Source organism: Candoia aspera, chromosome 12 (assembly GCF_035149785.1).
Source record: "Candoia aspera isolate rCanAsp1 chromosome 12, rCanAsp1.hap2, whole genome shotgun sequence".
Lineage (NCBI taxonomy): Eukaryota > Metazoa > Chordata > Lepidosauria > Squamata > Boidae > Candoia > Candoia aspera.
Window position 1 is genome coordinate 10613722 of NC_086164.1, and position 12184 is coordinate 10625905.

General features: G+C 42.4%; 1 protein-coding gene across 1 annotated transcript in view; it reads right to left on the minus strand.

The window, feature by feature from the left end:
- Positions 1–12184, minus strand: part of PCDH19 (protocadherin 19) — a 112103-nt gene that overhangs the window by 47099 nt on the left and 52820 nt on the right. The window contains exon 3 of the mRNA XM_063313757.1: positions 1411–1469. Within this exon, the coding sequence (XP_063169827.1) occupies positions 1411–1469 (59 nt within the window). The remainder of the gene's footprint in view (positions 1–1410; positions 1470–12184) is intronic.

Consider the following 12184-nt stretch of genomic DNA (forward strand, 5'->3'; position numbering starts at 1 on the left):
GCCATTAATTTACTTGGTTGCACGAAACAGCCTTTGCTCACCCCATCAAACAGCTAGAACATGAGATCTCTTTCAGGACTTAGAAACTTGGCTTCGGTCTGATTAAGCAAACACCCCTGAGAACCCCTTTACACCACCACCAATTTTAGACTAGGACATTTGGAATCCATGGCCTTCCTGATGCTGGACTGTAAGCCGCATCATTCATGGCCATGGTGCTAAGGCAGATTGTAGTAGGAGTTCAATCATTTCTGTAGGGCAGAGTTTCTCAACCAGGGTTCCATGGAACCCCAGGGTTCCGCGAGAGGTCACTAGGAGTTCCCTGGGAGATCACAATTTATTTTAAAAAATGTTTCAAATTCAGGCAACTTCACATGAAAGAGGTAAGTTTCATTCTTTATTATGAGTTCAGGATCACTGTTAATGCATGTATACAGGCCTACCCATGAAACAAATATAATCATTTCGTATCTTCTGGCCTATATTGGAGTCTGAATGTGCAGGGGTTCCCAGAGGCCTGAAAAATATTTCAAGGGTTCCTCCAGGGTTAAAAGGTTGAGAAAGGATGCTGTAGGGTCACAAGACATCCAGCCCTTTCAAATCATTTGGATTGCTGAAGAAGCAGACACCAAGTCCCTGGCAACTGAATCCTATTTCAGAACTTTATTTAATGATTTTGAAAGTGGAGATACAGGATGGATAAAAGAAAAAAGAATTAGAATGAATTCTAGTTCCAATGTTAGAGATAATTACTACTGAGATGTTAGTAATTATTATTATTATCAACGTATTCCCAAGGGACCACATTCATTTTCTAGTTTATGCTTGAAAGAAGCTGGGCAGTAAACAAATCCCTTTGAAGGAGGAGGGAATGGCTGAGCTATAGAGGAATAGTAGATGGGAACATGCAGTAATACAAATGTTGTTTTTCCTTGCCATTCAAACACTTCTTCAAAAAAGAAAAAAAATGGGTGCGAATTCCTTTTTTTGGTCTCTCTCTCCCCCTCCCCCTCCCCGTCCCTCTCCCTCTCCCTCCACAGCAGAGAACATTCTCCAGCCCCATCTACCTTATTTTTTGTGCAGAGAAATAAACCATTTAAATTTTTTTAAGTTGTCAGGGTAACAGGATTTTGTCTAACTCTACACCACTCCTGTGTATGAATGAAGTACTGTTCAGAGTGAGTTTTGGTTTAGTTTGGTTTATTAAAAAAGCCTTTAAAAGCCAAAAGCAGTGGGATTTTACTAAGATGCATCTACTGGTCGGTGTGGTTCCCCTCTACCACCACCACCACCCGATTTTGCATACAATAACTACATGGAAAATTGTAAGCCAATGGGAAAGAATAAAACAATTTGGACTTGGTGCGAAGCTGAGGTCTTCCCAGAAAATGCACCCAGTGCCACACCTACCTTTTGATTAAATGAGCTCTGCTGTTCACATAGTTGGAATCAAATGAGTAGTTTTCAGTCTGAAAGGAACGGAAGAAAACAGAGAGGGTTACACACATCGTTCGTTGGCAATTTGGAATAGCTAAGCCGGTTGGGACAAAAGGGTGCTTAATCAGAGCTCAGCCATGGGTCACCTCCAATGCAGTAATTTCAGTGCAACAGAACCAGGGTGAAAGCATGGAGAACCCCACGTGAAGTCATTTGCTGCATGTAACTGCAAAAGTTCAGACCAACTCATTTGTAATGCTGTGGGGTGGGTAGAGTATGCTGCCACCCCTACTTCCCTCTTCCCTGGACAACTAATGGCAACCACTCCATCATACGATCTTTTTCTCCCTTTTTAAGAGCTGCAATGTAGAGAAAAGTGCCTTTTCTTGTTGTTGTTTATTCGTTCAGCTGCTTCCAACTCTTTGTGACTTTATTTTATTATTTAAATTTATATCACCGCCCATCTCCCCACAACAGGGGACTTCATGGACCAGCCCACACCAGAGCTTCCTGTCGGTCATCAACACCCCCAGCTCCCCCAGGGACGCGTCCGTCACCTCTAGAATATCATCCATCCATCTTGCCTTTGGTCGGCCCCTCTTCCTTTTGCCCTCCACTCTCCCCAGCATCAGCATCTTCTCCAGGGTGTCCTGTCTTCTCATTATGTGGCCGAAGTATTTCAGTTTTGCCTTTAATATCATTCCCTCAAGTGAGCAGTCTGGCTTTATTTCCCGGAGTGCCTACACTTGCTTTCTTTTCCTCTCCTCTCCCCTTTCTTTTTTTTCTCATAGGCAACTTTGTAAGACTGTAAGCCTGACCTTTGGCAAATGACTTTTGTGAGACTTCTTGGCTCACGGAAGATGTAAAACTGTTTCAAATAAATAATTAAGCCACTCTCCTGGTAGCAAGTTCCACCGGCTGGCTGATTTCCCTGCTCATCTACAGCTTGCGTTTCTGCCTGGCTTTTCTTCCAGGACAACTCCACAAGATTGATTAGACCAGCAGCCCAAATTCACATCACAAGTGTTAGGGCTGACTGTGATTCAGTCTGGCTGGGTACTCTATAGTTGCAGTCCTACCTTATCTGGAGGTCACTAGAGTTGAGAAATGATGCATTAGACTGAAGAGAAGCAAGTTGTTTGTCGTGTATGCTCTTCTTGCAGTTTAAAAGACAGAGGGGGAAGGAAGGACATCAAGAACTGGGAGATCTTCATGGTCCCCATGCTCACATTGGGTGGGATTCATTACAGCCCTAACCAAGGGACTGCAGATGTGGCAGCTATCTCCAAGGGAGAAAATGAGAAGAGGGAAACATAAATCTAAGCTAAGTGGAACACCCTAACTCCTACAACTATTTTTTTTTGGAGGGGGGAAATTGCCAAAGTTTACAATTTGTATCTCTCAGGCTAATCTGTCTCACTGATCGTTGTTTTCAGCTCCTGCAATTGAAGTGGGAGATAAATACATTACACAAAGAAATCAACCAGTTTTTTTTTGTTTGTTTGTTTGTTTGTTTGCTTCCCTCCTGGCATTCATGCAGGGATGGAGAAAAACTACAACTCTCAATGAAGGCTTTGCCCTTTTGAAACAGGGACAGGCATTTGTCCCCTTGGTCAATAGCCATATTCGTCTGGAACATGAATTGGTAGGTGGGGCCAAAGCCAGTAATGGGTGGAGTCCCAGCCAAAAGTAGGTGGAGCCACACATTCTCTTTCATTTGGCCATTTTTCCCTTCTCTTGCTCCTTATTTATTTAAAAAACTGATATGGCCACCATCTGGCATAGCGATCCTAGCTGGCTCACAAAAACCATAGAAACAGAACAACCCTTTCTACCAGGCACCAGACCAACCAACTGTCCACCTCTTGGCTCAACCCCCATCCTAACCCAGTAATCGAGGGAAGAGTCAGATCTTCACAGCCTTCTGGAAGGCCAAAAGGGTGAAACCCAGTTTCTTCTTTCTCCCTCATCTTTCCTATGCAATAAAGTTGATAAAGAAGTGAAAGATCATTCTTGACAGAATTCCAATTTGGTTGTTTGAATAGGACTTTGGAACTCAGTTCAAGGGCCACAGATTTCCCTTCTTGATTTAAAGTAACAAGATGCCAGGCCTACATTTAAGTCTGGCCAAGATGTATTTGAATCAAGTTTTCTAACCATCTTCTTTTCTACATTAATTCGTGTGGGGAAATATGTATTACCGTAGGGCAAGTGGTGAGCCTTTAAGAGGCAAACAGATTAAGCAAAAAAAAAAAAAAAAAAGCATATCAGACCAGTGGTTTCTGACCTTTTCCAGCACAGGTATAAAAATACTTAAAAGTTAATCTCTTACTATTAAATAACATTGTATCTCTAAAATCAAACCATTCAATCATCAAAACCTAGAATCAAGACTTCATTCTTTTGTGTTACAAGCAAATAGTGCAACAGCGGCTTCCAGCTGGAAACGAATCTCGTTTCTCCTGCACCAGTTTAGCTTTTCCTGTTTCTTTCTTAGATTTGTATTCTGTCGGTCTTATATGCTACATTATGTGTCTTAATTATATCTCAATTACTAATTAATAAAAATTTAAAAAAATTAAAAAGAGGCAAACAGATGATGGTCCATGCAGTCCTTTAGAAGGGAGAACACTAGAAGTCCTACATAACAGCAGAGAGCATTGCTAAGCACTTGCTGGGCACAAGTACTTATGAATCCATTGAGGCTCCGTATAGTCAAAAGGTTAATTACGCATCTTCAAAAGAGGGGAAATACTTGATCACAACAGATTGTAAAAATTAGCTCTGGCAAATATTATGCACAAACAGAAGTCAGTTCAGAACAGCATCTATAACTCACACCTACTGAATATGTTGCATTTCACCAAAGTGGGGAAGGTCATTTTAATGGAAAGCTCCCCCTACAACTGAAATCTGATGGAAAATTCCCCGATGGATTTTTTTCCAATTTACTTCCATCTTTATTTATACATGCACATGTATACACACACCATGTTCTCATTGCTTCTTAGCAATGACCACATCTCTTGTTGTATCCTACATTGACTTGGGGATACCAGTCAAAACCACAAAACAAAATGACACACTTCTGAAGATGCCCTGTTTCCCCTATTACAGGAATGAAATGGGAAAACTCAATTCTTGATTTTAGAAGGTTCTTCTTTCTGCACATGTAATATGGTTTATGGTCATTCTAAAAAGATTGTGGCTTTTCTGCTCATGGTACCATCATTATTTAACTGTGTGGTTTGATACTACACTTGATCTTAGCCAAAAGGCCGAGAAGCCTTGTTTTAAAAATTATGTTTAAATTGAAATATCTTAATAAGTTGTTAGGGGATATATATATTTATTTTTATTTTATACTTACTAATGTTTTAGCCTCACACTACCTAGGTAACAAATGTATTAATACAGTAATAGCAGAGTGAATGCTATATTATTATGTGATATATTTTATTAGTTGGTAGTATATTATGTATTTCTTTGTTTTATTTTGTTTTTCTCCTTTTAAATTTTGCTGGTCATTGACCATATAAATATTATTGATCGATTGCTATGTGGTTTGTTTTTCCCCCTCTTTACAAAATCCCATTGTTTGGGCTTCTGGTAAGAACAGGTAGGAAATGCAACTTCAGAGTCGCAGTCTATTAGGCTCTGGAAATGGTTCCCAAGAGGACATAGGAAGGCATTCTGCATTGCTTGGCTCATTCAAAATAGAGCTGGACATGAAGGAATATCCAGCAAGGAACAGTATGTGTTGGCTAAGAAGATGTGACAGCTGTTTGGCCTCAGAATCTGTAGTTCTCTTAGCAATAAGAACTGTTTTCTCTCCCTTTCACCTAAAAAAAAACAAACAAACCAGCCCTATTAAATCCCACATATCAGGTTCTGGAAGAAAAAGATCCCAACTCCTTTTATCTTTATACATAATAAGCTAAAACCAGGCTCCCAACTGTTCTTTGAGCCACTATGATGTCACAGAATGTTCACAAACATTTAAATTTCTCAGGGGGAGGTATCAGCAACATAAAAAAGACAGAAACAGATCAGCTTATAGAAGGGAAAGATATACCCAGGCTGGAGTGGACAGGAACAAAGCAGCAGCAGATAAGGGAGCTGAGGAAAAAATGAATCAAAGCAGAGGACTGAGAAAAGGCTAAGAGATAAAGAGATCTGAAGACAAATTCATACAAACATTACAGGCTAAAGAAGGTCTCCGGGACAGGAATTGGCAAAAACCTGGAAGATGGAACACGGAAGCAGGCTGGGGCTAGAAAAGCAGGATTTCTTGATGGGGAAGTGGAGAGAAATAATTTGTAGTTCTAAACAACCACCCCACCCACCTGCCATTCATTTTGTCCATGAATTCAGGCACCACTCACATACTTTCAAGCCTATCTTTGGCATCTTAAGGACAAGTACCTGATAGAAGGGGGAGGCAGCTATTGAGGAATTCCAGCAGAATTCCAACAAAGAACCAACAGAAACAACCTGCTCCCCAGTCAGAATTTGTATTATTACTCATGTTGCATCCTATCTGAACAGGCCAAGAACACAACTACAGAGTCTCCTCACCTGAGGCCCAATGTTTACTTTTGCTGGGGCAGTGGACCCATTGGGTAACTTTTCAGTCTTGTTCCAGGGCAATTCCAAATCCCTACCCACACACACACAAATACAGGTAGTCCCTGCTTAACGACCATTCATTTAGCGATGGTTCAGACTTACAACAGCACTAAAACCTGAGTTACAACCATTCCTCACACTTACAACCATTGCAGCGTCCCCATGATCATGTGATTGCAATCCAGGTGCTTGACAACCAGTTCACATTTACAACCATCACAGCTTCTCGCGGTCATGTGATTGCCATTTTCAACCTTCCCAGCCAGCTTCTAGCAAGCAAAATCAATGGGAAACCACATGATTTGCTTAACAACCACGTGGTTTGCTTAACTACCATGTGATTCACCTAACGACTGCTGCAAAAATGGTCATAAAATCAGGTCGGATTCACTTAGCGATCGCATTGCTTAACGACTGAAATTCCACTCCCAATTATGGTTGTTACAGTAAGTGAGGACTACCTGTAAGACCATGCATCTTTAATGATGCAATAAATGAAAGAAAAAGGGCTGCAACTCCTCCCAGAATAATCACAAGCAGGACATGCAAGATTGGAAATGTACAGGCTATGCTTTGTTTCCAAGATATTAACACTTAAAGCAGTCCTGGCTAACAGTAACCTTTTTCAGAAAATACAAGCACATTACTAATATAAGAAAAACAGGCACTTCCCAGGGAGAAACACGTTATCTGGAGGAGAACTAGGGGGAGTTGGCCTCACCAACACAGCTCAGTTATTGCTCTCGCATTGTAATTGCTGCTGAATAGTCAAGCTGCAGATTTTGTGCAAAAAACCTTCAACCTCTGGCATGCCTGCCTTCTTGTTCTTGCAGGATGGTTTTGATAATCAATGCACTCAGAGTCTCAGCAGGAAAATACTCTTCCTTCCTTTCTTTCTTTCCTAAAATTATAGAGCCTCCACTTTATGAAACTGGATTTTTGGCAGCGCAGCCCATCTTTCTAAGACACTGTCATGGCTACAGCTGTGCTAACACAAGAATGAGGGAGCAAGCAAGGACATCAGATGCTGGCCCCAAGTCTGCTGACAGGGTGCAAAGCTGAGAGGAGATGCGGGTTAAAGAGGGTGCTTAACCCTGCCTTCCTCCTCTGGTTTTTCTTTGCAAACACTCAGCATTGCTCCCCCTTGGTCTCGAGTCATATTGCTATTAAGCATGGAAAAGAGGCTGAGGAAAGGACCGCAAAAGAAATGAAGGGTTAAGTATATGAACTTGCAAAATTCACTGCCACAAAATGTAGCATTAGCCAAGCTGAGAGTATTCCACTGAATTCCTTTTAAGAGTTAAGAGAAGTATAGGCTTATGTCTGTTCACACGGCATAGCCAGTACATGGATTAGTGCCAACATGCACAGGAACCATGCTGACTGATGTTCAGCAAGCAAAAGAAAGGTCCTTGCATGCATACCAATTTACAGGCATAGTATCAGACTCACTAACGAGAACTCAGTAGTAATGGCCAGAATCTCAGCTCAGCCCAGTTTGACATTAGTCTCAAGCTCAAATTCAACTACACACTCCCAGACAAAAGACATGTCGCAACTAGGACAATTTTGTTCCAGTCCAGGATGGGTCCACTTAAAACAGTTGATTGCCTTACAATCAGGTAAGAGAGGGCATAGTCCACAGCTGGATAGTGGATGGGAAAAGAGGCTCAGAAGGGACCCTCCCTAGTTTCTTGGGCTGTAAAAGAGATAGGAGAATTGTACTTTCAGACTTGCAAGTTTCTGTTAATGCAGCTTTACAATAAAGTAGAATTAGCTCATTTGGTTGTGTTTCCTGTCTGGTCACCTAGTAAGGATGAAGCTATTCCCTTGTATGCACATTTGTCAGCCCTTCAAGGTAGGCAAAGTCAGGAATAGGAGTCACTAGGAGTCTTGAAAAGTACCTTAAGGCAATCAGAGTACTATAACAGAATCTTGAAAGTCCATCACAACTCCATTCTACTTCAACTTATACCTAACACAAACCTTTTGAGTTTCTTTCTTACAGTATTTTCTCAAGACTCAAAGCTTTTTTCCTGTAGTGGCTTGCCATTCCCTTCCTCCTCTCAGTCAAACTGACATTTCATCGCAGCACTGTAGTTCAATTCCAGTGCTTCTTTCTCCCACCACTCCCATCATTTGACTTTTTGTTCTGCACTTCTTGGCTTTGAAGCCGTACCATTACTGGTTGTGTTGACATCACTGACATCTCTACCCAGAGAAACTCCGACCTAACTCCTACACATAGGGCTACTTCACATGAGGAAAGATTTAGGTTGATTGGGAATTCCCTACTGTTTGGAGGACCTTGATAGGTGTATACCAACCTCCAGAAAGGGCTTCCTTCTCATTCTTCTTACCAAATGCACAGCCATGAAAGCCCCTGTAATGGTATGTGGGAAAGACCTTGGGAGACTGGGCCAAGAAATGCTGCCTAGGGAATGATCAGATAAGAGACGGCATAGCCTGCAGCTGGATAGTGAGTGGCGCAAGAGGCTCAGAAGGGACCCTCCCTAGATTCTTGGGCTGTAAAGAAGACGGGAGAATTGTACTTTCAGACTTGCAAGATTCTGTTAGTGTAGCTTTACAATAAAGTAGAATTAGCTCATCTGGTCATGTTTCCTGTCTGGTCTACCTGGAAAGGCTGACTTACACATGCTTTTCATATATCAGCTGCAAAAATCCACCTTTAGATGGATTCAAAAAAGTGGCCAATTTCATGAGGAAAAATCTACCAATGATTACTAATTGTGCAGCCATCGTTGCCAGGTCATCTCCACATCCTACCTGTGAACTATTCAGAGGTATCTGGTAGGAAATATTATGCCCCCAGTTTTGGCCTACACTGCTGGATCCTGCAGATTTGAACTCCTGTTATCTCCTAAAACAATTCATATGAAAGGGCACCCTTCTTCTGTGCTGCCAGCTTCTGATACAAATTCAAGGTATTTGTGGCAGTCGTAAATCTTTAATCAAAGTAACACAAAACACCCAGCAACCTCCACATTTTCTGTGTAGCAAACAAGCAGCAGAGCTGACTTTTGGCAAAAGAGTTCAGAGACACAAATATGTCCAGGAAGATCCAAGAACAGTCCATTTCCAGTCCAAGGTTCCAGATAATGCAACAACAGCAAACAAGTAGAACCATAGGTAGGAAATTAAAAGTTTTTTTGCGATAAAGAGTCAATCAAGCTGCTTTTCTACAGCCCTGACTACCAGCTTAACTAATTTGCTGAATCACACTTCCAAATAGACAGGTTGGCTTTTCTGGTCCTCTCTCTGTCATCTGCAGCATGTCGAAGGGCTCAGGACCTTGCACACCTCGGCCTCTGTGCCAGCTGGTTCAGCCTGCTCCTGTGTCTCCTTAAATGCTTCTTTCACCAATATCCAAACTTCAGTTAATTCCAGTGGAGCAAGTTGAGAGTGAGTCTGGTCATTCTTCGGCCTCTGAATTTGAAGACTCAGGCAGATCCCTAGCAGCCATGGAAGCCAGGCAAAGTCTTAGGATAAAAAGAAAAAAGGTGAATCTCTAAGCAAGCCTTCTCCCACACTCTGCCATTTCCAAAGATGTTGGAACTGCAGCTTCCAGGATTCCCAGCCATGCAAGCTGATCATCTGGGGAGCTGCTATCTCAGTGCCGCCGGAGGATGCCACCTGGGGTAGGCTGCTTAAACACATGCTCTGCTATTTAGAGACCCCAGTTCTGCCATTTGTAAACATACTCCCAATGTTTCCCCTAAGCCAGCTCTCCCATCTAATGTTCTCAGATGTATTTAAGACTACAGGTCCCAGAATTCCCAAGAACCAGTTGGGGAAAACTGATCTAATCATTCTTCATTTAACTAATTTGCAGAACAGCTGAGAGCTGGAATCCTTCAGCTTGCAAATCATCTAAGATCTGCATCACTGTCTTTTGCTCTCTTCAACTGAGAAAGCAAATGGTCGTCTAGCCTCATCTTCACCAATCTTTTAAGCTTTTGCTGTTGCCAAGATAGTGAAGCTGTGAGCTGCATCATTCCAAGACTTCAGACAGGGAATCCCACAGGCGAATGTGTCTCCACACAAAGGAGAACAAGAGAGAGAGAAAAGATCAACCCTTTTCCCACAAATGCTCCTTGTCTACCAGCAGTGAAATTAAGGAGCATCAAGGTTCAAAACAGGAAGACAACCACATGCTTGCAGTTAGAGCAAATTAAATCACTGTTTGTGCTGTGCTTCATGCCAAAAATATTTATTTATTTATTTATTTAGCTTCTACCCCACTGCAATCCAATGACTCTTGGTGGCTTTCGGGTTATATAAGCATAAATTAAAGCATCCACAGTGAGGTTAAAACCAATCAAAACATGTCATCCTTACTAGGTAGACCAGATGAGCTAATTCTACTTTACAGACCAAGAAAATAGGGAGGGTCCCTTCTGAGCCTCTTGCCCCACCCACTATCCAGCTGCAGGCTATGCCCTCTCTTATCTGACCATTCCCTAGGCAGTGTTTTTTTTGCCCAGTCTTCCAAGGTCTTTCTCACATACCATTGCAAAGCAGTTGTAACAATGATAACCACATCTGCCTCCACAAAGAAACATGTCAGCCTTTCAAGGAGACCAAGTCAGGAAATGGAATCTACATGAAATACTGGAACTTTACGAAATGGGTCTTGATAACAGAAGCTTGAAAGCTTGGGACCATTTGCCCTTCCCGTCTTCGGATACCAAAGAAAGTCAAGGTGGGGCAACTTGAGTTTCTTTCTAACACATTCTTCCCTTCCTGGGCTTAGTTCCTGTCTTGCTAACCATCTCCGTGTAATGTCATCTCTGTGGTTCTCTACAAAGAATGGAATGGGAAACAGAAAGCAAGATGGCATCATGCACAGATTCAAGCAAAAGTTGTCCAAAACAATTTGAGTTTCTGGAAAGCTGACAAAGAGGGGGCCAGCCTGATCTCCATCAGGAAGCTGTTCTAAAGTACTGGCGCTGCCACCAAAAAAGAATAGATTAATGCGGAAGGCAGAAACAAAGTGACAAATTGGCAGGGCATTTTGGTTTAGGATCCGGCATATTGTCATCCCTGTGACTGGCTTAATTCTCCCATTCTCAGTTCTGCAGTCTTGAATCTTCCCTGGCACATTCCCCCACCAACAGTTCCATGCGATGGGTCTGAAAAGCAGGTGGCTTTAGTGTGTGCCACTGAGTTACGAAAACATTGTCAGAAGGGCTTCAGTGCATTTGTTCCTCTTCTGGGAGCTATTCAGATGATCTTGTGCTGGCTCTGGCGAAATTGGTCTACTCCCCATCTCCTCAGGCCAGCTGCTAATGCCCAAGCTGTTCTGCTCCCCATCTGTGCAAAAGCACTCTGAGTGCCAGCTCTGTATGCTGCCTGCACATACATTCACACAGATGCGCACACACGCCACTTTTTATCCTACTCGGGGTAGAAGGGATAGGGAAGTTCTCTGCATGAATGGCTGAAGCTGAAGGATGAGCAGATGGGAGTCTTCCTGGTAGGGAGGAAACCGTGCAATACACCTTTCAAGTTAAAGCATTTGGGGAAGGGTGTGTGTGCAAGACAGAGGGATTATAAAGTAGCTTTTGCCAGCTCCAGTGCAACTATTCTGCACTTTGGAAAGATGCCGTCTGATCTCTGTGTTTCCAAAGACTTCTGGGGAAAACATTAAACAACGAAAGATTGCAGCAATCTTTAAAAAGGGAGGAATCACAAAAGGCACGGTGTTTTTTAAAGGGCTGTCAGACAACTGACAAATTCAGTCCAGTACCAATATGCAGAGAGCCTTCTACAAATATTTGGATTTATAGGTAAGGATGGAGCTGGTGCTACTGAACAAGAGGTGATGGTCCTGTATGCAAAGATTGCATCAGAGTCCACCTACCTACTTTGCTTACCCCAGATCAGAGCTTTGAGTTTACCGCATCACTAAAGTCCCTCTTTAAAGCCACCCCCCCCCAGTCTTCCCCCAATAAAATCACTGAAGAACTTTTGCATCAAACAACCACTAACTGAGGTCTGAAGGCCATCTGCCTTGGTATAGCCCACATACCCACTCCCAAAGTTGTTGCCAACTGTTGAATGCCAGTGTGAAAGGAGAAAAGACAAGAGGAGTGAG